Source organism: Choristoneura fumiferana, chromosome 7, assembly GCF_025370935.1.
Source record: "Choristoneura fumiferana chromosome 7, NRCan_CFum_1, whole genome shotgun sequence".
Taxonomy (NCBI): Eukaryota; Metazoa; Arthropoda; class Insecta; order Lepidoptera; family Tortricidae; genus Choristoneura; species Choristoneura fumiferana.
Genome location: NC_133478.1, coordinates 2,549,183 through 2,575,203, shown reverse-complemented (window position 1 = coordinate 2,575,203; position 26,021 = coordinate 2,549,183). Strand labels below are relative to the sequence as shown.

Below are 26,021 nucleotides of genomic sequence, written 5' to 3'. Positions count from 1 at the left end.
TGGGGGGGGGTGAAGTTTGTATGGAATGTTCAACCGAATCACCCCGTTAGTGGACAAAATAGTCCCTGTGGAGCAAGCCGGATTCAGGAGTGGCCGTAGTTGCACGGACCAGGTACTGTCTCTCGCTTTCCATATAGAGACAGGCTTCCAGGAGCGGCTTAAAACCGTAGCGGCTTTTGTTGTCCTGTCAGCGGCTTACGATACCGTTTGGAGACAGGGTCTGTGTTTTAAGTTAATGAAGGCTGTCAAATGTCGAAAGATAACGGCATTGATAAATAACATGCTAAGCAACAGGGAGTTTGTTGTTCATCTTGGTGATAAATACGCCCTGTTAGGATGCTTAATAATGGACTCCCCCAAGGGTCGGCACTAGCCTCGTTGCTTTTTAATCTTTACACCCACGATCTTCCGGACACAGCTGCCAGGAAATTTGTTTATGCGGACGACATTGCGATCACATGCTAAGACAAAAGCTTCTATGTATCGGAACAGGTGTTAAACAAAGACCTACACAAACGCCAGCTCTACTTTAAGAGGTGGCGATTGGTGCCCAACGCTACAAAAACAGAAGTGTCTGCTTTCCATCTTAATAATAAGTTGGCCACGAACGCCCTAAGGGTAATCTTTGAAGGACGAGAATTGAAATATAACCCTCAACCAAAATATCTTGGTGTGACGTTGGACCGTTCGCTGACCTATGGCCCCCACCTTGATAAACTGGGCAAAGAACTGAGCACACGCAATAACCTCTTTCATAGACTGGCCGGCACCACCTGGGGAGGAAGCGCCGATGTTCTTCGCACAACAGGGCTTAGCCTTGTTTACTCGGCGGGGAATATTGCTCACCTGTATGGTTGAACAGCGCTCATGTTGAAAAAGTTGAAGTCCAACTGCGAAAAACTATGCGCTGTATTACAGGGGCAATAACTTCGACCCCAACACAATGGCTCCCCACGCTGAGTTGTATCCCACCACCGCATCTAAGGAGAAAACAGGCCTTGCTGAAAGAAACGACGAAAATCCTTAATAATCCCAATCTTCCAGTGGCAGACGACATCTTGCATCCGCCTCCGCAGCGACTGAAATCTCGCAACCCCTCATACCGGTCAGCACACGACTTGATTGACCGTGGTTTCGATATTGTGAAGCAATGGCAAGCAGAATGGGCAGCAGATCCACCATGCGTAAGCGCCTTGAACTACGATCCTACAAAAAAACCGGGTGGATTCGCAGAACCAAGACAGGAGTGGTGCCAACTAAACAGGCTCAGAACTGGACATGGGCGATGTGCAGAATACATGCATAGATGGGGATGGCGAGACTCCCCGGCGTGCGATTGTGGGGCACCTCACCAAACGGTGGACCACATTATCCAACACTGTCCAATCAGAAAGTACAACGGCGACCCTCATGATTTGGTCATCCTTTCAGACAACGCAGCCCAATGGGTGAAGACTTTAGATATAGTATTATAATGTAAACGATTTGACATTCTTCTATGCCATACGATTAAATAAATATTTTCGATCTAGATGTGTGATCAGGGGTACTTATTTTTTGTAAAACGTTAATATTTTAATGAAAAAAAAATGCCGATATTGAATGTGATAAGCGATATTCCAGAATTTACGCAAAAATACAGGACGCGATCAAATCCAGGCCTAAATGTGAACTCAATATTAGTGCGCAAAATGATTGATCAAACCAATAAATTGTAAGAGTACCTACATACATACGTCATGTTGTTCTCAATTTAACGTATTTATCAAAATAAGCGATAGTGGGAAAACATGTGGCACACTTGTATGTGACAGTATCGCTAAGTACCTGCCTCGTTCTGTTATGGAGATAAAAATGTTCATCAAAAAGTATATTTTATTATTACCCACTATTTAGGTAGTTACGCCAAAATGTGGTAAATTTTAAACATTTATGACCATACCATACCTAAAAATACATAAACTATTCTTAGGCCTAACTTGGATAACATTTTCATATGGACTGACAGGTATTAACGCTTAAATTTTTCTGTTGGCTCGCTTAGAAAAGAAGTGAATATATGACATCAGTAGCACAAAGGTTCTACCCTGGTACGTGATTCAGTTTCCTAGACTGTACCTGTTTCTGTTTAACATAGATAAGTACAGCAGATCTGGTATGAAACAATGTCGTTAATGAACTTTAAGCAAAGTAAATCATTAATTACGGTTTTAGTGATAGCTCTCAGGATCCATTCCACTCAAATTTTTTAAGTTTCGAAGTGTTAACGTGCAATCGAGTTGAACGAAGACCGCACAATATAGAATGAGGTCAAGTCAATGTGTGAATGTTATCTGCTAATGGAAAAGGACCACTGAAAGGAAATCCTTCAGATTCACAACAATAATGGAGTCTTTGCAATAAATTCGTGGTTCTTATCCTTATAACGCGTTCAGACAGTAAGTGGCCTTAAATCGTTTTCACTTGTATTATTATCTCGTTTTATCTTATTATGGTTCACATGTGCGTGTTATTTTTTTGTTAGTAAATCTAGTTGTTAAGTAAATGGGAGAAAAATATTTAGAAGCATTTCATACTAACAACTTTTTTAATTTAAGAATCAAATTATACGGACAGCACTATTTTTATCCAAAACTAAGCAGGTGCCTATAAAATACTCATGATGATACCCTGTATGAATTACTCTGATTCAATTTCACGTTACCTGATTCAACTTGGGAAGTCATTTGACGGAAGTAAATAAACAAGGTCTATTCCTCAAAGAGCAATAATTTTTCTACGTCCTACATATATAAAAGAACCATCACAGAGCGATCCAACCAGGTCGTCATTTGGCTGTGATGAAGCGGTGTCGTTAATAACGTAGCGCCTTCGATTCCCCGGTGGCGATAAACTGAATCACACCTTCTACTAGGGGTTTGCGAAATAACCTAATTTAGGATTATCCAACATTGTGAAGCTTAATATTTTATCTAAAGTACTGGCATTTCTTGGGGTTACGTCAGCATAAATGATTCCTTGGTCATATTATTAAAATAGCAAAAAAAGTAAATTATCATTTTCACAATTTACATCAACATACGATCGACTTCAGTCATCTTGCAGGCGCTTTAACATGGCGTTTTAAAAACAAGACTGAAATGTATGTACTCGTATGTTATATACATACATAATGCTCGGAAAACAACCCTCCTTCAGACGATCGCATTAAAATAAAGACATAATATTATTATAATCTAATACATTGGCTTCGAAATCTAATATATAAAATTAAAAAATGTTTGTGACCAAACTCCTTCGAAATGGCTTGACCGATTTTTATGATTTTTTTATGTGTGTGATTCGGTAGGTCTGAGAATAGGATGTAAACTATTTTTCATACTTCTATGCGGTCGGAGTCGCGGGCAACAGCTAGTAATATATAAAATTCTCGTGTCACAGTGTTTGTAACCAAACGCCTTCGAAACGGCTTGACCGATTTTAATGATTTTTTTTGTGTATATTCGGTAGGTTTGAGAATAGGACGGAAACTATTTTTCATACTTCTACGCCCCTTCTTTCTCCAACACTACGCGTTGCGCCTGTAGTTATTATACATATTACGATTATTGTACATCGTATTATTTTTGATTTCCGTTAACTTGCAGCGGACGTTCAACAGGTCAAATAAAACCGACTTCAAAAAAGGAGGAGGTTTTATGTTCCGATGTTTGTATATATATATTTTTTTTATGTATGTTCACCGATGACTCAGTTAATTTTGGACTGATTTTTCAAAATTCTTTTTTTATTCGAAAGAGTATTCTTCTGAGGTGGTCCCATTGTCACCAAGTCAAGATCTGATGATGGGATCCTAGGGAAATCGAGGGCAAACCTCAAAATTTATAGGCACACCTATGGCGATTTTGGCATTTTTAGCATTAAGACAAGAATTTACATTCAGAAAGTATCACTTGGTAAACTGGACCTGATGAAGAAGACCGTAGATAGCATGGAACTCGTCAAAGCTAAGTAATGCTCGCGCGTCGCTATGACCGATCATGATTACTAAACCAAGATAAGCGACTAAGAAGAAGCTTTAAGTTATTGATTCTTTCGACTTGATCTGATGCTGAAGCCGGAAGGTAGGCAACGGAACTCTGTTATAAAACAACGTTACTAAGCCGTGTTTGGGCTTAATGAAATCGTTGTGAGATTTACTTTGGCTACGAATCATTATAAAGCGAGAAATAAAGATTTTTTTTTAACCAAAAGTTAAACTGACCAAAATAAACAAAGGAGCCGACTACAAAAACCTAGAAAATATTTCTCTAGGTACCTACTACTACTACGTGTTTATTTTTTTTTACTAAAACTATTCTAGTATTTCCGTTAGGTAGTTATCATTAGATGAGCTGATAATGGAAGGTACTCCATAACGGTTAGGAATCAGATGATAGTTCAAGTTGCCTATAAAAAAAGACCTGCATTTGCTCTGTCACTGTTCAAGGTGTAGTAACGAGTGCGTAGAACTGCTGCTTGATTTCTGATCCGCATTCTTGTATTATCACACAAACGGATGTATCTACTGTTCTCGGTCTCCTGGTCTCTTAACTCAATGCCACCATCATCCAAAGTGTACTGGAAACGGTTTCGTAGCGTACTGCAAATTCCGCCAAACTTATCTCTTCTAAATCATCTGGTCTTTGTTGGTAGCGATCGAATATATTGTTGTATATCGATGTCTCACTTTCACTAAACCGTAGGAGCCTGTAGCGTTGCTCCGGACGATAGCTATTTACGAAAATGACTTTTTTTGTACACATTTTCAAAGGCAAATGGCAGAGACGGTATGCCGCTTCAGGAGCACTAACTAATCGTTGACCAAGAATCGCCATGGAAACAGCAAACAACTGTTTCAACGCGTCATTACTTTGACGTTTTGCTTTTTGAACCGCTTCCCTCACAACATCGCCACAATAATTGGGTTCATATTTGCTAGCATACTTGGCGATATAATAAGCAACAGCTGTAACAGTTCCACAAGTTTGTACATCGATTACTACGTTGGGTTTCACGCACTCTGTCCAAGCGGGTTTGTCTCTGCGCCTCATTTTCTATTCTCAACGATTCACTATTACGCTCTCTCATTGCAGTCAGTCTTTGTGTACGTTGATGGGGAAGTTCAGTCCTATTGCGTTCATTTATAACATCGAGTCGATGTTCGCGCTGTTCGGGAGTCTCATTATTTAAACGATTTCGTATAACAGTTAAGCGATGTTCACGTTGGTCGCAACTCTCATTACTCAGTCGATTTTGTATGACATCTAAACGATGTTCACGCTGTTTGGGAGTCTCGTTATTAATTCGGTTTCGTATGACATCTAAACGATATTCACGTTGTTCGGGAGTCTCGTTATTAATTCGATTTCGTATGACATCTAAACGATGTTCACGCTGTTCGGGAGTCTCGTTATTTATTTGGTTTCGGATGACATCTAAACGATGTTCATTTCGTTCGGGAGTCTCATTATATAAACTAAGAAGTAGTCGATTTTTCAAATTTCTTGTGAATCAGAAAAAATGTACGATATTGTACGCTTAGTTAAAAAAATTGTACTACCTCCCCGTAGCTACGAGAAAACAGCAATCAATTTCACTATGAAGCAGTCGACTGTTCAAATATCTTGTGAATCAGAAAAAACGTACTAAAAATGTACGAAATGGTACGCTAATTAAAAAAAGAGTACTACATACACGTCCTTACGAGAAAAGTGTACGTTCAAGTTCTAAAGAGTTTTTAGTTATGGGTGAAGACCAAAAAGTTGCACACCGTTAAAGCTGCGTTAGCACGTAGTTTTAATTTCCATTAACTTTTTCCATTGTGACACGAAAATTATCCATACAAATGTATGTAACGCAGCTTTAACGCTGTGCAACTTTTTGGTCTTCACCCTTATTTATACAGGATTCCCATCGGAATTCCGACAGAGTTCAACCACGTTTTTGCTTGTGAAAATTGTGAACCAAAACCTTTTTTAATTCAATTTACGAGTTGTAATCAAGATGTTTATTAGAAGAAAAGGTTAATTTAATTTTTGTTGTATATTTTACTGATATTATTATGACATTTCAGTCAAAATAGTACAAGTAGGTTATTTTTCCTAGTGCCGATTGTACGGCATTTAAACCAAATTTTGGCCGAATGCCGAAGTTTAGGTCAAGCTACCGAAGTTCGTGTATAATATAAAAAATATAACAATACTTAAAATCTGGTTGAATGTCGCAACCTATTCGCCGTCTCAAAATCGAGCACAGATTGTTCACTCTTATGTATATAAAAGTTATTACACCTCACCTCAGGAATTCCTAGAATTAATAGCACATTGTGTCTTAAGGGCGGTAAATAAGGAATTACGAACGAGAGTCTATTAAAAGCCCGAAGTCGAAGAATATTTTTCATCACATTTGCGAGTAAAATTGTATATTTGTAAAAGGAAACCTAATATTTTTACAAAAATTGCCGATACCGCTGGCTGCGCTCTCGGCAGTGCCAGCTCCGCGCCACCCTCCCCCTCCGCAGCATGTACCTGACGCGCGCGCGCGCAGGTGCTCCAGCTGCTGGCGCCCGCGCAGCAGTATCAGTACGGGCAATGACTCATATACCGACCAAGGGCTTCATGACAAGAAAATTAGTACGCGCAATTACTCATTTACCGACCTTGGGTTTCATAACAAGGACAAAAAGGTCGAAGATTTTATTTGAGAGGTTGCAATCAAGGCAGCCTGCATGGACACTATAATTACGAGCAAGTGTGATGAAAAATAAATTTACTATGCGCGATAAAGTTGTGCAAAAGGTTTTTAATTTAAGACATAATATTATGCACACATTATATAAACATTATGTAATTTTTTATTTATACAAAAGAATGTTATAATACAATGTTTTTTTTTCGTTGAATCTAGTTAAATCCATTAGTACAGTCTATATGTGTGGGTGTGGCCTGTAATACGAGCAAAAAATTGAAACATAGATCTTCTTCGTTAAACTAAACAACATTAGTTCAGCGAGTTTTAAAAATAACGGATTCTTCGAATTTTCCTTTTTTCATGCAAATTAAATACTGTTATCAATGTATCAACACTTCCACCTTTCTACCATCCTTCAACACAACTGACGTCGCCTGTCACGCTACAAACATCAATCATTTTGCTTTACATTGCTTGTTCGAATAAACTTAAAAATAAAAATAAACTAATTATTTTTAAAAGTTGCTGAACTAATGTTGTTTAGTTTAAGGAGAATGATGTATGTTTTAATTATTTTCTCTTACCACACCCGATATAAGTACGGTCACGTGAGTTAATTTGAGACCCATTTCGTCAAAAAATCCTTTGAATTGTCATACAAAATGGCAGATATTCGATTTTAGGTGGGTCACAAATGAAAGATTGTGACCGTACCTACCACGTCAATATTACTGTTCAAGTTTGTAAAGTTTTGTCCAAGTTTACTACTGAAACAAAATAAAAACACGGTGTATAAACCTTTCTTTTGAAACACTCTGCCTATTGATTAAAACCGTACTAAATCTGTTGTGTAGGTACTCGTAGTTGAAATGATCTAAGCGTAACCACATGGGTACATTATATTCGTACACAAAGACAAGTCGGGGAGCGTTTTTGTTTTTTAGTACGAAAAGATTTGTAAAGATTAATATCTGAAAAAACCTTTGATGAACCATACTACTAGATTCAAGGTCACAGCTCTGAAAACGGCCAGAGAAATAAGAGCACAAAATAAATTTGTGCTCTTATTTCTGACAGTACGCGTCAACCAGAGCCAAAGTGCGGACGTGTTAAAATGCCACAATGTTCATTTATAAATTGCGGAAACAGCCACCGTAACACTAGGATTTCTGAAGGAATATCCTTCTTTAGGCAAGTACAAGTCAGTATTTCATTTAAAGTACGTAAAAATTGGCAGTTTACATTTAAAAATCAATAATTTATTGTTTTGGTCAACCTCTTGTCAATAATCGGTGTTTCTGGAACAAAAAATTCGTAGAGTAGTTCTCATTTTAAAATAATTTTTATTTTTTATTTTTTTTGTAGATTTCCTAGTGATCCTTTTCGCTGTGCGGAATGGACATCTATTGTCGCGAGAAAAAGAGAAGAAGAACTTTACAGACCGCACAAAAATTCGACTGTATGTTCGATTCATTTTGATAAATTTGACATAGTTGGAAATAGCCAAAGGCGTAGATTACGGAAAACGGCGATTCCAAAATTGCAGGTAAAGTTACATAAATGTTTAAAATAATATAAGATTAAGTGTGGCGAGGTGAAGTGAAGCTATATTATTAAAGAAAGACGTAAAGCTTCAAGTTCAAGCCGTATGATATTTATAATATTGCCGTTAATTGCAGATTCTCGTGAAACAAAATACAGTGCAAGCAGCGGTACAAGAATTAACCGAATCGATGACGTCAAATCTGGTAAAACATTTATGTTGTCTTTTTAACCCCTGACGCAAAAAGGGGGGTGTTATAAGTTTGACCGCTATGTGTGTCTGTCTGTGACACCGTACGTAGCTCTTAAACGGGTGAACCGATTTGAATATGGTGTGTTTTTAATTTGAAAGCAGGTTTCTAGCGATGATTCTTAACTATGTTTTATCAAAATCGGTTAAGCCGTTTTGATATTGAACTTATAAGTGACAAAAGTCGGGGGTGTTCCAACTTTTGGTTGGTTAGGTTATTTGTTAAAACTACTGTTTTTCTCCTTACCAAATAATAAAAAATACGTTAAATGTTGTAATTAATTATATTGTATTGTATCTCATTATTTAAAAAAGGTCTGGTGTCAGAGCACCGTTTTGACATTGACAAGTAACAGCGTTGGTCTGACTCAAACTCAAAGTTCGTGTCGTGCGGTCCCTCTGACACTTACACTATTAAATACGAGAGTGAGAGGGACGGCACGATACAAACTTCGAGTTTCGAGTTTTCATAGTAGCCATGCTGACATCTGTTATAGGACTTCATTTTTAAATTATTAGCACCCAATTTTCTATTAGTTAACTTAATCAGTTAAGTATAATAAGAACATTTCGTTTCATGACAATATTTGTATAATGTAAGTTTTTTGTGTTATATTCTGTGAAATAAAAAACTGTCTGTGTTATATAATTGCGACTCCATTATTACCCTGTTCCCTAAAATAGAATGACATATTTTTGAAAGATAATGTCTTTTGTTAATCGAACGTTTTCGCTTGTCTTATGACGATACGTCGTAAGTATTATATACAATTACTATTATTTGGATCTTTGTTGCTTAGACTTAGGTATATATTTAAATTAATTTAGAAGGTAAAACAGATATATAGCTATAAGTATAAGGCTGTCTATGATATAAGCAACACGGCCACTTTTTCGCTTTGATTTTGTATGGGATCTTGAATCTAGTAGTATGGTTCATCAAAGGAAAAAACATACAATTACCTCTTGGCGTACTTATATTAAACAAAGTGTAAAAGTAGTAAGCCATCATCATTCATAGTTTGTAAATTAATAACTTAATTAATAACAAATGAAATTATGTAGAACGATAGCAGAAATAATATGTATATAAAGGTAAAACAGTAAAATCAAGCATACGACGTGTGTACGTCAGTTCGCATAACAAGAATAACAAACAGCTGGTTGCTGTGTCAACCATTCATTATACGAACTATGTAATATGATTACATTTCAGAGCCAGTGTTAATACAGGCGCTATATAGCCTCTAATAATAACTCTTATTATTATTTCAGTTAAAATTAATATTTTTCTCACTATTGCCAATTCCGTAGTAGTAAATTGTGAGTCGCTCACATGGATCTAGTTAATATTTTATTTGGTATGCGATGCTGGATTTTGTGGGTGACTTAAGGGTACTTAAGGTGAAGGTTCGATTATTTATCGAATGTTGTGTGTACCTGTGGGCATTTTCGTGTTATTAATTCAATTGCAAGGCAAGAATATGCTATCTGTAAAGTTGCGTTTCCACCAATAATGTGCGAGGATGTGTTGTGAGAAATGTGTTTTTCATTAACCAATAGAAACGCTTCATTTTCCTCGCCTCGCACAGCACATTTATGGCACTGAATTAAGTTTATTTTATGTATTTACCAGCGTTTACCCGCGGCTTCGCACGCGTAAAATCATTATATCCGCATACCGCAGTTGAATTGAAATTCTAGGATTTTATTAAAATCTCGTGGGAATTCCCTAAAATTACATTGTGGTTTTCATTGACGTTATTTTATGACAACCATGCCAAATTTCATGACTCTAAGCCCAGCGATTATTATTTCGAGATGTTATCCCTATCCTGTGGGAATATAGGGATAAAAAGTAGCCTATGTGTTATTTCAGATGTCCAGCTATCTACACAACAAAATTTCATGACTCTAAGCCCATCGGTTGTTATTTCAAGATTTTATCCCTATCCCGTGGGAATATCGAGATAAAAAGTAGTTTATGTGTTATTCCAGATGTCCAGCTATCTACATACCAAATTTCATGACTCTAAGCCCAGCGGTTATTATTTCGAGATTTGATCCCTATCCCGTGGGAATATTGGGATAAAAAATAGCATATGCGTTATTTCAGACGTCCAGCAACTTACATACCAAATTTCATGACTCTAAGCCCAGCGGTTGTTATTTCAAGATTTAATCCCTATCCCGTGGGTGGGAATATCGGGATAAAAAGTATCCTATGTTTTAATCAAAGTTATAAAAAACTTTTTTTCAAATTTCATCTAAATCCGTCCAGCCGTTTCAGCGTGAAGAAGTAACAAACATACTCACTCACTCACTCAAACTTTCACATTTATAATATTAGTAGGATTTATAACGAGTAATCATAAACATAACTATTACAATTAATTTGTATTAGTAAGGCTTGAACGTTACGGATTCGCCAAAATTAAAAATGATGCTATTGGGCTCTACATCAACCTTTTTTGTTATGGTTTAAGTAATGACAGCCTGTCTGCCGCGGCGGAACTTGCCAAAAGTACCAAAAAAATAGTCACTTCCGGTGCGAGAAAAGGGGCGTCATTTAACACACCTGATACTGAAATAATAGTCAAGGCATCAGTTAGGAATTTACTGGTAGATACATAAAAGCGAAATATGTCAGTATTTTTTTTTCCAGAAGTGCTCGGCAGACGCTCTCAAAGGTGACCACCAGGACCTCTAAATATACCCATCTGATACCAGCATGAAACCAATTCCAGTCGGTAGGTATGAAACTTTATTTCCGGAATATTTAAGTCTGCCAAGGCTGTTTCTGCCGAAACACCTTGACATACTGCGCTCGATATAGTCATTACAATTTCCATAAATTCCGACAAAGCTGAATTTTGGTGGAGACCTTGGGTACACCATTAGGAATAAAGTACTTTTTTTCTAAGTATGTATCACCATTCTAAAAGTTGAAGGAGTCACGTTCTACATGATAGCACATTTATGCCACGTATACCTGACATGATCTACCTTACTCCGTATATTTCTCCTGGAACAGCTAATGGAGAAGAAATGGGAGTACGCACAAAGTATTCACTGTTTGTTTGTCGATTTCACTAAGGCCTACGACAGTGTGGGTAGGGGGATACTCTTCTTGGTGCTGAAGTCTTTTGGAGTACCTGATAAGTTGATTGCGATGATAAAAGTAGCAACACAGACTAGTAGGTTAAAGGTCAGAGTGGGAAAGGCACTAACAGAGGAGTTCGAGGTGGTCACGGGTCTTAAACAGGGAGACGCACTTTCACCCATGCTGTTTAACTTGATACTCGAATATGTTATCCGAAAAGTTCTAATGCATGACGGGGGAGTGGAGTTGAATGGCAAACACAAAATTATAGGCTACGCCGATGACCTGGCTCTACTGGGAAAGTGCGAAGAGGATATTCGAGTAATGGCTGAAACGCTGGAGGCTGAGGGCGGAGGGTGGGTCTTAGAATCAGCTTGGAGAAAACGGAGTATTTGCTGATGAGAAGATGGCAAAATACCCACAACTGCGGCGGTCTGTTGGTTGGAGATAACACCTACAAGAGCATACCAAAATTCAAGTACCTTGGCTGCACAATAACAGACACAAACCAGAGGCAAGATGAAATTGACGTTCGTATCCAAAACGCCCTAAGATGCTCAGCGGCCCTTCACATAATTTTGGCGTCCAAGCTTATTAGTAGAAGCACCAAGATGCGAGTCTACAAGACAGTGATAAGGCCAATCTTAATGTATGGGTGCTAAGCTTGGACGCTAACACTGAAGGAAGAGAATAAGCTGTTAGTGGCGGAGAGGAAGATCTACAGGAAGATTCTGGAAACTGCAGCCCAGCAGTCCGCTCTCCGTCTATAAAGTCACAAGAATTGAATGGCAGGGAACTTTTTGTGAAAGTTTTGCTAAATATCGAATAAAATGAATTAACGTGAAGATCCTCAACTCCCGATACATTTTATCAGCAGAGATCTTAAATTAGCGATAAAAACTGTGGATGACGTATTAAAACGGTACTTCGAGACCTTGTCTACGGCTCAGAAGCCAAGAACCAAAGAACGTAGCGGTCTTCGTGACCCCGCAGTGGAAAAGAAAATTCTAAGGACCATACGTAAAAATCGCAGTATGTCCGAGCGAGATATCGCAAAAAAAAACATCAACTAATCAATCCATGGTTCGACGTGTAAAGAAGCGTGCTTTTAGAAGTCTAAAAAAAAGTGTAAGGTCCCAAAAACTTCGGAAAAACAACGAGCAACAATTAAAACTAGGACTCGAAAGCTCTATGACTTTTTGGACACTGTAAACTTTTACATGATTCTCGATGATGAAACCTATGTGAAAGCAGATTTTTGCGCACTTCCCGGTGACCAGTTCTATAGCAGATGGAGAAAGTCTTCTCGATTCTGAAATCACAATTGGTGTGGAAAAATTTGGTTGTAAATATTTAGTTTGGCAAGCCATCTGCCCCTGCGGCGATTGACGATAATTATTCCATTCAATCATCGATGAAGAGGTAGTAGTACTTAATAGGGTAAATTGCCCTTAATCCATCCAGTTTTACTACTGCGAGTAGTTCGATAATCGAATCGTTTGGACACTTTTTTTCCAAATTCTTAGACTGGTGGATCGAACATCTTGGCAAACCAGATTTTATTCCAAATAGTAAAGTTTGCGTAAAAATCCGTTCAGCCGTTCTCACGTGATGCGCGGTCAAATAAACGACAAACAGATAAACAGATAAACAGACAAACAGACAAAAATTCTAAAAACTATTGGAACGTGTTCTGTTATCGATTCTAAGTATGCCCAGCCAACTTTTTTGTCGAATATCTTCCATGTACAGACTTTCGACCCTCTTCAGCTTTATTATATGTATAGATAGAATAAGGTACTATGAATATTATGGTACAATCGAGGCGGAAAAAGAATAAATACTTAAGTATTTTATGGATCCATAAGTACATTTTTCTTTTTTTATTACTTATCAATCCTCTTTGAAGCAGCATTTAAAGCGATTATAAATTACTAGCTGTTGTCCATGACTCTGTCGGCGTAGAATTCGTTTATCACTATCCCGCTGGAACAATGCAATTTTCCGGGATAAAAACTGCCCTATGTCCTTCCTCAAGACTCGAACTATCTGTATATCGAATTTCATCTAGATCGGTTTAGCGGTTAAGGCGTGAAAAGGTAACACACACTTACAAACTTTCATAGTTATAATATTAAGGGGCTGTTTCACCATCCATTAATTAGTGTTAACTGACGGTTAAATGTGATGCCGTCTCCGTCTATTTGAACAAAACAAATAGAGACGGCATCGCATTTAACCGTCAGTTAACACTAATCAATGGATGGTGAAACAAGCCCTAAGTAGGATAGCTACTTTGTCACTTATTATATATATATTATTTAACCCTTAATAAGGTAGAGGCGATTTAGCGACCACTTGCATTGAGTTGGAAACTGAACCTTAACCTTGTCTTATGTCACAATTTCCATTGTAATTAAGGAAAATACGACTAGCTTTAAAAATATTCTTTGTAAGGTATGTTTTCGATAGCTGCTTTTGATTCTGTGGTATGGTTGTGGGGCCTTATTAAGGGTTAAAAGGAACAATGTTGTTATGCAAAAAAACATGTTTAAAAATTTTTTGACGATGTTATTGTTCCCTCATGATCATTCATTTCTACTGGGAGATTACTTTTGCGACTCGGAGGTAGCTAATGTGTTGATGTGCTAAGAAGGTGAGAAATGGGTATCCAATCACTTGGCAACAAATGTTTCAACAAAAAAATATTTAACAAACAATGTTTCACAAATTAATCGTTTTAAAAAACCATTTCACAAATTGATCATTTCACAAACTCTTTATTTGACATACCATCATATTATAACAAATCATTACTTGGCATAAACTATTCCTTTATTATTTTCGTCATTTGGCAAAACCACGTTTGTCAAATCAACGTTTGGCAAAAAACGTTTTACACAATGCATCATTTGGCAAACACTTTATTAAGAATAATTAAAGGTGCCTGTAGCTCAGGTTAAGTTGGTTAACTAATACTCGGCGTAGGTTAGGGTGGGTTAGAACAAATACCTTAAGAATGACTAACTTCAGCCAGAGCAGTTGGTAAGGTAGGATTAGAACTGTGACCCTAAGGAAAAACTAACTGCTGCCAGTACAGTAGTTTAGGTTAGGTTAGAACTGCGACCCATAGAAAAACTAACCACTGTAAGTGTAGTTGGTTGGTTTAGGCTAGAATTGCGATCGTAAGAAATGCGAAACGAGAACAAGCCACGAGAACCAAATCCTAGCAATTTAGACATGTTATCTAAATAGTTTGTCAAATAATATTTTATAAGTTGATGTTTTGTAAAATAACTAGTTTGAAAAATGAGTTGTTTTGGTAATGGATAGTTTTGAAATGATGATATCATCCTAGTATATGATGGGTTTGTAAAGTGAGAAGTTTCTTAAAAGTTTATATTTATCAAATGATCATTTCTAATATGAAGTAGTTGTGAAATGAATAGTTTGTGAAACATTGTTTTAGTGAAATTATCATTTGTTAAAGGTTGTTTGCTTAATGATAGTTTACTGAGAAATGCGCTGCAGGCACAATCTTTATATAAAATTTTGTTTGTTTACCTTCTATTTTTACTATTTTCGAACGTATTTGTTTATTTTTTTATTGATATTATCGCAAATAAAAGGCCACACGTTTATTTCAATTCGTTTTTAATGCGGTAAGTGACATTGTGTTGCGTTGATCTTCGGTGCGGGTCATAAGAATAGCGCAACCCGAGGCGGTACACACTAGACTCGGTTTTTCCTATAAGATTTCGACTCAGGTCCCTGGGAGCTTGTGACACAACATACTGTAAATAAAAGATACGTTAAAACAATTTCGAGTATAACTAGAATAAAAATATCTTAGTTTATGGTCTAGAAAAACGGAACCGAACGCGCAAAATTTTCACGGCAAGCAAATGAAGTTGCAGTTAAAGTCATATGGTTCGTAATATTCTACAGAAAGGCATAATTAATCCAGCTGTAACATAAAAAAGTACATTAAAAACGTGATAGTAATCATTTACCTTGTCAGACTTAAACTTTTTCCTTAACAATCTCAAACTTAAATCCGAAGGTCCCCAATATTTGTCGGGTCGCCATATAAGTGTCCAATGCTTAAAGATGTAAATAGTTTTCATAAATTACTGACAATATTCCTAACCGAAAACTTAATTACGTCACTAGTAAAGCTTTGGTTTCCTAGGATCAGCGGTGCCGTCATTGTAGCGGCTATAATAAAGCGGTGAATGATGTTACTAGGACGTTGTCTATGTAAACAAGAGTGGTGTCAATTACCCCTTGTAACAATAAAAAACTTTTTAATAAAAAATTAAACCGCCGAAAAAACTGAAAAGCAAGATAATACTTTTTTAACTAAAGCGATAAGACCGCCTATTGCTTACCTTGTAATTTTTTCTCTGTGCATCTGTTTTCTGTATCGCTTACTATCTCTGGCGTACAATAAAAAGTCTTTGTATTGTATTGTATTGTGAACCTTAATTTACGTACCAGGTTAAAGTCGGTGCCTCAGCACGAGGCAGGAGGAATGATAGAAGCCCATCAGGTAGACGACTCCACTCCACCACTCCACCGTCCACTCTTGCTGGCTCGTGCTGAGGCACCGACTTCAAACTAGTACCTAGATTAATAGTTAAATAAAAAAAGGTTTACTATTTTTTGCTTTTCAGTTTTTTCGACGGATTAATTTTTTTCAGGGATAGATGTAAATGTTTTGTATGAGATTTGGAGTTGAAACCGGGCGTGGGAGACATATCGTTCACCCTTTTCCTGATCAAATAGTAGATTGATAACCAAGGGTGGAAAGTGACCCATTTCACCTGAGACATTTCGAGGGGAAATGGGTAATTTCACCCGAATTAGACACTACTTTTAATTTCGACTGTGAGGAAAGTAAAATAGTAGGTACAAAAAAATGAGAATATCATAAAATTGAATTTCAGTATTCAGTAAATTGAACCAACCTCCAACGGTACCTTTTCGACCTGACCACTTGCCTCGGCCGAGTAGAAAAAAAATCGAGTTGGTCACGACCAAGGAGTTTATATACCTACAAAACTGGAAGTTGAACGCCGAACGAAGAAGTTTGACCTTTATTACTTATTTATATATTCCACATCTTTCTTTCACATTTCACGAATGACATCCATCTCTTTCTTAACCTAACTAAAGAAAGAGATGGAATATATTCGTGACGTAATAAAGATCAAATTTCTTGTTTTAAACGGATGTTCGGTGTTCAACCTCCAGTGTTGTCTATAAGCTCCTTGGTCACGACGTGCATCTAGATGGCCATGCCTAAACGTGAAAAAAGTGTCATTGACGTAACTCAATTATCTTCGACTCCGTGGCGAATCGAAAAATTAAAAAAGAAAACACTTTCCACCCTAGAGATGAAAACGCAATTTTCCCCGGCCATCCCATGAAAATTAAACTTTCCGAACAGGAGAGATGAAAAATATTATTATACATAATTGAATAAGTATTCTGCCAGTTCATCGCACAGACAGGCGATGAGAATACCGTATCCCACTTTTTCTGGGTTAGCAGTAACATATCCGACTTTTGTACCTAAATATATTTTACAATGCACGTGCTTGGAAAGTGCCTCTTGACGTGGGTCAACATATCCATAGAAAATTAGTGATTCCTGCACGCATCCACAAGTATGCAGTAAAGTTGTAAGGATTTTACTTACCGCACTTGTGCGGTAAAGTAACTTTTTAAATTGCCAAATGATGTCCAAACTATTGTTAAAAAAATAAGTCTAAAGAGTCGTTATAGTCATGCTTTGAACAAATAAGAAAACGTTTGATGCAACCAACTGAATATTTACTGATAAGATAATACAGATTAAACGCGACAGAAAAGAGAACGTTAATTTTTTTTTTTTCATGTAAACTCGTATTTTAATTCCGTCTAAAGTTATGAAAAAAAAGGGAATAAATTCTTGAGTCCAATTCGGACCGTGCGACGTCAAGCGCGCGCACTCGAAAGTTAACCAATGAGCTTCCAGTGCGCGCGCACGACGTAGCACGAACCAATCATGGTTACCCGTTCGCGCCTGTCATGAAACCCCGCCAAAGTAATGTTCATGAGTTCAGTCCGGTGAATTAATTTTTGATGAGTAAATTAAAATGAAGAGTTTAAATGATGAATTTATATCTGACTTTACGCCGCCTTTCGTCCTCCACGAAGCACATATTGTCAGTGACAAACTCAATGTTGAACAAAATACGTGAACTATAATATACATACCTAAGTTAATAAACATCGTAAATTGATAGAATAATCTACTTCTACACGCATGGATATTATAACATCTACCGGTATGTCTTATTCTTATTAATTTGCTTTTATATATTAGAATTAGTGAACCAGTTTTGATTTATTTACAGTTCCAAAGCCAAAAAATCTCAGATTTACGGTAACTTTTTGTTAAGAGCTGGTAGATTAGATACATAATACATATACTTGATGTTACTTAACTATTACAGGGATTTTATTCACGGGGTGCACTGATATTTATCATTATAGAAGCGTGCACTCCTCCATAAGGACTAGCCAATATAAGTGTGGAAAATGTCAAGCAACAAGGGCTAATAATTAATCATATAAAATCACGATACTAAAACAAAGTCTCCTTTACCTATCATTAGTAGCTGTAGCTGTTCTAATCTTCTGAGTCAATGATTGTTATGAAAGTTGGTTTAATAAAGTGTATACGTTAACGATTTTGGTTTGGCGTGCATGTCGGTATGTATATCTACTGCCTGCTACTGTAGTAAAAGGAGTATGGCAAATAAATGATGTAGTCACTGCCTCGATTTTTTTCCTCGCTTAATGCATTGTAAAACGTTGTATGATATACGTGTCGAAAGTAGGAAATTCCCAACTCGTGCCGGCTCAAAACACTCGCTTTGCAAGTTCAAGGACTCTGTTTCAAGTTCTCCGCCACTCGTTGGGAATTGCCTACTTTCCGCACTTGTATCATAAATAACTATTACAATGCACGTGCTCGGAAAGTGCCTCTTGACGTGGGTCAAGATATCCATAGAAAATTATTGATTCCTGCACGCATCCACAAGTGTGCAGTAAAGTTGTGTGGATTTTACTTACCGCACTTGTGCGGTAAAGTAACTTTTAAAACTGCCAAATTATGTCCAAACTATTGTTAAAAAAATAAGTCTAAAGAGTCGTTATAGTTAGGCTTTGAACAAATAAGAAAACGTTTGATGCAACCAACTGAATATTTACTGATAAGATAATACAGATTAATCGCGACAGAAAAGAGAACGTTAATTTTTTTTTTTCATGTAAACTCGTATTTTAATTCCGTCTAAAGTTATGAAAAAAAAGGAAATAAATTCTTGAGTCCAATTCGGACCGTGCGACGTCAAGCGCGCGCACTCGAAAGTTAACCAATGAGCTTCCAGTGCGCGCGCACGACGTAGCACGAACCAATCATGGTTACCCGTTCGCGCCTGTCATGAAACCCCGCCAAAGTAATGTCCATAAGTTTAGTCCGGTGAATTAATTTTTGATGAGTAAATTAAAATGAAGAGTTTAAATGATGAATTTATATCTGACTTTACGCCGCCTTACGTCCTTCACGAAGCACATATTGTCAGTGACAAACTCAATGCTGAACAAAATACGTGAACTATAAAATACCTAACTAAGTTAATAAACATCTTAAATTGATAGAATAATCTACTTCTACACACATGGATATTATAACATCTACCGGTATGTCTTATTCTTATTTATTTGCTTTTATCTATTAGAATTAGTGAACCAATTTTGATTAATTTACAGTTCCAAAGCTAAAAATCTCAGATTTACGGTATAACTTTTTGTTAACAGCTGGTAGATTAGATACATAATACATATACTTGATGATAATTAACTATTACACGGATTTATTCACGGGTTGCACTGATATTTAGCATTATAGGAGCGTGCAGGAGATAAGGACTAGCCAATATAAGTGTGGAAAATGTTAAGCAAAAAGGTCTAATAATTAATCACAATCATAAAAAATCACGATACTAAAACAAAGTCTCCTTTACCTATCATTAGTAGCTGTAGCTGTTCTAATCTTCTGAGTCAATGATTGTTATGAAAGTTGGTTTAATAAAGTGTATACGTTAACGATTTTGGTTTGGCGTGCATATCGGTATGTATATCTACTGCCTGCTACTGTAGTAAAAGGAGTATGGCAAATAAATGATGTAGCCACTGCCTCGATTTTTTTCCTCGCTTAATGCATTGTAAAACGTTGTATGATATACGTGTCGAAAGTAGGAAATTCCCAACTCGTGCCGGCTCAAAACACTCGCTTCGCTCGTGTTTCAAGTTCTCCGCCACTCGTTGGGAATTGCCTACTTTCCGCACCTGTATCATAAATAACTATTATACAAGACGTTCAATACAGTTGCAAATCTATGAATAAATAAGTCATTAAGACACGCTTGTTCTTCGCGGCCTGGTAAAGGGTTAAATTTAAAAATTAGAAACTTACTTTTTTCATTTTATAGACGATTCTGTACAATTTTAATATAATTCCAATAATTACGATAAATACTAAAACTAACAATGCAATCTTCAGTTCTTCTTCTATTGTCATGATTGCCTGATTTATATTACTTAACATTGTAAAGCTTTTGTACTGAAATAAGGAAAGTAGATTAAATATTAAAAAATAAATCTTTCAATTTTTACAAATACAGTCATGAAATTCTTACCAAGTAGTGTATGAACATGGCCCGTAAAATAAATGTGGTAAACAGAGTAGGCGCTATGCCAGAGTGAAATGTTATATCCTCAACCAGTCGTCCCAGGGGGTATATAAAACATATGATGGTAATTTCTGCAAGCGTGATAAAATTGCCTCCACACACATCCGCGATATCCTGCAATTATTCGGCATACTTAATAGTACATTATTGCCGATGCAGGGAAAAATCAATTCGTGCATGAGTAAAGTTTGACGAACGAAGCGTAGCTGAGTCCGTCAATAAACACGAACCCACGAATTGCCATTTCCGCTGAGGCTTTCTACAATAATGCGAGGAAATGAAGCAAAATTGTTAAAATATTAAATTAAATGCTTAGCCACGCTTTTGAAATTTATGTTTTTGCCCTTAAGCGTCTCACACACTACGCAGATGTGATAATATTTTATCTACTTACGTATAAAAACTTAATTAACATGTCACTGATCAACACATATAGCAAGTTCAATAAAGTCCTCTAAGGATCTATATTGGCGTATACGAGTACTCCAACCAAGCAATCAGAAACGAGCAAAATAAAGAGTCCAAAATTAAGCGAACTAGCTGGATTGACAACTGAAATGTTACCAGACGTAGCAAAAAAAAAAAATAGGCATGGGAATTATGTTGATACAAATTTGTCGATATAACCTTGTGTAGACGCGGAATGAAAATGTTTGTCACTTTTGGACTTTATGTTCATAGCTTTAGGCCTGAAAACGACAAAAAGAATAACGACACACAATAACGTAACGAAAATTTCACATTAACGGAAATAGTTGCAAACACCCCGATGGCAGTTAACTCGTATGACATATGAAATGTTAATAAAACAAAATGGCCCTCTTTCCCAGCTGTACCATTGATTAGTACCATTAATTGTACTACTGGGATTTTAACATCGATTTAAAGTTTTTTATAATATCGATATACAGCACTAGTGTTTGTAACTGTGGCAACATTTTGTGTGTAATAATGTAATAAATAACTATCAAGTTGGTTCGCGTAATTCTGGACTCGAGTATAAACGTTTGTTCGAGTAGGTGTCAAATTAGAATATGTGACTTATTGAGTACACGGGCAAAAAAATAAGTTTATAATTACAACTAGGCTTCACCCGCGTCTTTGTACCTACGCGTAAACCATTAGATCCGGCGGTTGAATTGAAAATCCGGAATTTTATTAAATTCCCATGAGTACATAAAAACACTGTGCCAAATTTCATGACTTTAAACGTAGCGGTTGTTTTCGAGATTTTATCCCGAACCAGTGGGAATATCGGGATAAACAAGTTTATGTGTTATTTCAGATCTCCATCTATACCAGTAACAAACACACATACAAACTTTCGCATTTATAACATAATAACATAAGTACGATATAGATATTCTGGGCAGGACCACTAACACAAATTATGTTCTTTATTGAGAAAATTGGGCAGGACGAGAATAGAGTTTGCGAGCCTTGTTTTGCTAAGTTTATAACGGCGCGCTTTTGAAATTTAAGTGGTTTTGTGATTTAAATCTGGTCTTTTAAGCTTACTTTCTGTAACTACTGATGTTATTTTGTGAATTTTATCATTCCTGGCCAAAGCGATGGTGAGATCCCAGAAGACAAACCGATAAATAAAACAAGAAAATCTTACCACAAGGTCCCACCACCTCTGCCCAAGCCATGGATAACTTAATAAGGCGGTCGCAACCAATATAATTAAAGCTGCTGTCCACCTATTTAAACGTGGCCATTGACAAACAAAAACTTCAATCATACACTGATACGTGATAGTCTGAAATGTTATATTATAAAATTATCACATTGCCAAATTTTCACACTCTAATTTCCTCACATTGCCAATTTAAATCCTTATTTCAATGAAGTGAATAAGAATAGCGTTATTAATATTATTTATCCTAAAAGACTTGTTAGTTTTTAACACAGTTTTAACATTGTTTGCAAAACATTTACAAAGTTTGATTATAAATGGATTATAACTTGATTATATTATGGCGCTCCATTTATAATCAAATTACTATGCAAACTTTTTTTTGGTAACCTGGCATACACAGAGTTAATATAATGTTATGTTTCTTAGTTGTTGGAAAATTTAAGATATACCTATATCTTGTTAGTTGAATTAAACAAATTAAACGCATTGTTTTCCCTCTCAATTGTATTTTAACATCGATTATGAGTCTTAATCGTCAGATAGTTTCATCATATCGCTAATCAAATCGAGTGTGAAGATGCTCATGATGCTGACTGTACATTTAAGAGAAATCTGCGAGCTAAGAATGGGGTGAGATAATATTATGGCGAGTTAAGCATGTGACGAGATGAGAATGTAATCACAATCAGCTAAGAGCATGGTGTGATGAGAATTAGGTGTAGTGTTGCCGATCGATAGTCCGCTATCGATAGTATTTCGATGGACTATCAATAGTTTGAGTAAAAGCGATAGTTATCGATATTATCGATACTATACGATCTCTCTTTTCGTGCAATACAATCGATAATCCAAAATGCTATGTATAGTGTCAGTCTTGACGACGAATGTACTATCGATAATATCGGTACTATCAATAGCATTGCTTTTCAATATTACATAATCTAACAATAATATCGATACTATCGATAGGCCTATAGATGTTATGGCCTGTTTCCGATTAAAAATATCGATTGCAAAGTATCGATTTTTCGGCAACACTAATTAGGTGAACTGAGAATGTGGTAAAGCGAGAAGTTGGTGAACTACTAACACAGGCAAAAAAGACGTTCCGTTGCAGATTCTTGAACTACTAACATAGGCAAAAAAGACGTGCCGTTGCAGATTAAGTCGCTGCACTTATAATTTTCTTCTGGAAATCATTTTTATCCACTACGAGTATTAACCTAAATGAATTGTTGATGTAATTAAACTATGTGAATCGTTTGTTTTACAACTGATATTCGATTAAACACTCAGTCCATCGATTTTATTCGGTGTTATTTTCAGGTAGGTACTTAGTATTTTGTTTACGCAAAAAGTAACATAGTAGGTTGTGTAGGAGTCACTTTATGGAAATGTGTGATAGACCCTTAAATCAGTTATTATTGATTTGACAGCCTATGTATGTCTATGGACCGGTCAGTCATTCAGAGTCATTCAGAGACGTTGCACGGTCAAAAACGGTCTCGGGGTCAGAGCGAAGCTCTCAGTGTCAATTTGTGTCATTTAATAAATCTAAGGTCATCTCATTCATAGTTTTAGAGATAAGCATTTGTACGGTGTCAGTAACGTGAAAATATAGTGGTGAACTCAATCGCAGTTTAATTTCAACGACATAACCTCAACCTTCATCAAGAACCCGGCGGGAGTTGACCGCAGGAACCGGCAGCTGTCCAGACCGATCCCAGCGGCTCGGGAGAGGGTCTGCTTTCACATCGGCATCATCATCATCAGCGAAGACCAAGGCGCGGCCTGTTCTTCGAACCCGCGAGGCTGCGTTATGGTCTGTTAAGTATACGTACACGACGCAGGGTGCGCACGCACGTCTCATCAATCAATCAACGACATTCTCAGGGCGAGAATTGCCACCATATTTTTTCAGTATATGGCCGGCAGTGACGCACCCTTGGTCCAATCCCTTTCACTCATAGAGATTTGATGAGTTGATTCTGATGGGGTGTTTCTGTATGAGGCTCTTCCTGTCTAGTTTTGTCGTGAGTCGGTGTGGGCACGTCTTTACACATATCTATACGGTGATCATAGACGAGTATCCAGATTTACAGAGGATGTAAACTCTCTCACAATAAGAGTAACTATATCTCAAATCTATTTTAACTACATGAATGAAGAGATGATAACAAGAATGTACTTACAAACGAACAAAATTCCACAAAAAAAACCAAATATAGGAATAAAACTGTGTACATATTTCCCAGGTATAAATTTGATAGGTACAAAGGCCAGAAGAAAATCAATCCTGGTCCTAGAATTAAATGTTGTGATGAAAAACTACTTATTATTGTTATGTCTCCGTTACTGCACTGTAATTTTTAATAGAAACAAAATAGGGTAGGTAGCTACAAAAGAAAATGCCCCCTGTTAGGAATATACATATTATATTCAAATGTCAATTACTTTCCATCCCATAATTAAAACTTTCAGGTCTCATTCGATTCAGCGCAAAAATACATAAAAAATGACACCTTATTTGCATTTTTAAGCGTTGCCCGCTGCCCATACCCCCTGGGAGGGGGTAGGACGTCTAAATTTTGGTAGGACTAAGCAGATCTTGGGGCACGGCAGTGCCCCCGCCAAGTCGAGCAAAACAAAAACAAAGACACGGCCGTACCATACTTTTCTCGAAGCCATTTAGGCTATTTTCAACTTCCTCATTTATAGTTCCAAGATAAAGTTATAACAGGGTTATTATTTCGAGAGGTTCAATTGTGTTCAGACTCAAATTTTCAGTTATAAAATTAGAAATATATCGTTTATTGTTTTTAAGTTGCTTAAGATATTATCACTGAAACTTGTGGTAAATACATTTTATTCTATTTTATCTTTTTTTCCACAATAACTTAAATTTTCTGCACAAAAGTCAGTTACGTGGTCAGGTTCGGATTATCCCTGACTACTTTGTAGTATTGTAAAAAATACAAGGTATAGAAAAACTTGCTGTTTAAAACATGGATTATACTTAGGATATACTTAGGACATTGATAAGACTATTTTTTTCTAGATTTCCCGTTGTTCCAAAATACACCATCATTTTCGTAGCCACACTTATTAAGTAATATTTTAAACAAAAAAAGAGGTCAAACCTCCTGTAAATCCTTTTTTAACTATAAGCAACTTTGAAAATAAGACTGCGTAAATATGACGTATAATGTTTATCGCAAGCCATAATTATTTATCTATAATTAATGTAATAAAGGTTCAAGTTAGATTTGCGTCAAAGATCGAGCGTCATTTTCGTTACGGTTGCGACTTGGTGAGTATTGGGTAAATAAATATAATGTTTTACTGGTGCTGTGTCATTTGCAGTTAAGTTATTCAATATTGATTTCATTTGCTTCAAACCTATAGGATATTTACTGCAGAGCCGCGAAAGTAAGAATTTTTCAATTTCGTGGTCGTCATTTTCGTGGTGCTATGGGCCACGAAACTGATTAAAGACCACGAAAAAGATGATTTGCCCTACAAGTAGAAAAAATACAGAACACTTTTTATAGAATTTTCTGCTTTTTACAGTGTAATCGTTTATGCCGTTATTAATTTAATTGATTTAAATGAAGAATGGTTGACCGTCAACAACATTTGCTCCAGGTGTGGTTATAGGAATTATGACCAGTGCGACGCCAATTTTGTTAACTGGCGAGAGGTTCAAGGATTATTTTGCCCTGAATGTACGTGTGAAATGTATATATCTAAATATTAAAAAAAAACTTCGTCATTTAGAGGAGCATTTTGTTGTGTTGTATCGTTGTAACATAATTTCGTTCTGGTCTACCGTAGACCTGCTCGGGGGGAAGGTATTGAAAGCTGTTTTGGTTTGTGAGTTGAAGTTATTAATCTTACTTTAATTAAATAATTTCTAGATAGTATTTAAAAGGTTACAAAAATGAC

The 26,021-nt window shown here is 36.6% G+C and overlaps 1 protein-coding gene and 1 long non-coding RNA gene across 2 annotated transcripts; one reads left to right on the top strand and one right to left on the bottom strand.

Annotated features, from left to right (window-relative positions):
- The first annotated feature begins 11,561 nt into the window (after window positions 1-11,561).
- Window positions 11,562-12,026, top strand: LOC141429881 (uncharacterized). The gene has a single exon (XM_074090440.1). It carries the CDS (start codon window positions 11,562-11,564, stop codon window positions 12,024-12,026), a length of 465 nt encoding a protein of 154 aa, XP_073946541.1.
- An 8,173-nt stretch (window positions 12,027-20,199) lies between these two features.
- Window positions 20,200-24,365, bottom strand: LOC141429499 (uncharacterized). The gene is made up of 4 exons (XR_012451547.1): window positions 24,269-24,365; window positions 22,056-22,196; window positions 20,381-20,548; window positions 20,200-20,304 (listed from the first exon to the last, which is right to left on the bottom strand). It is a non-coding gene; the product is annotated as an uncharacterized lncRNA (long non-coding RNA).
- Window positions 24,366-26,021: the final 1,656 nt, after the last annotated feature.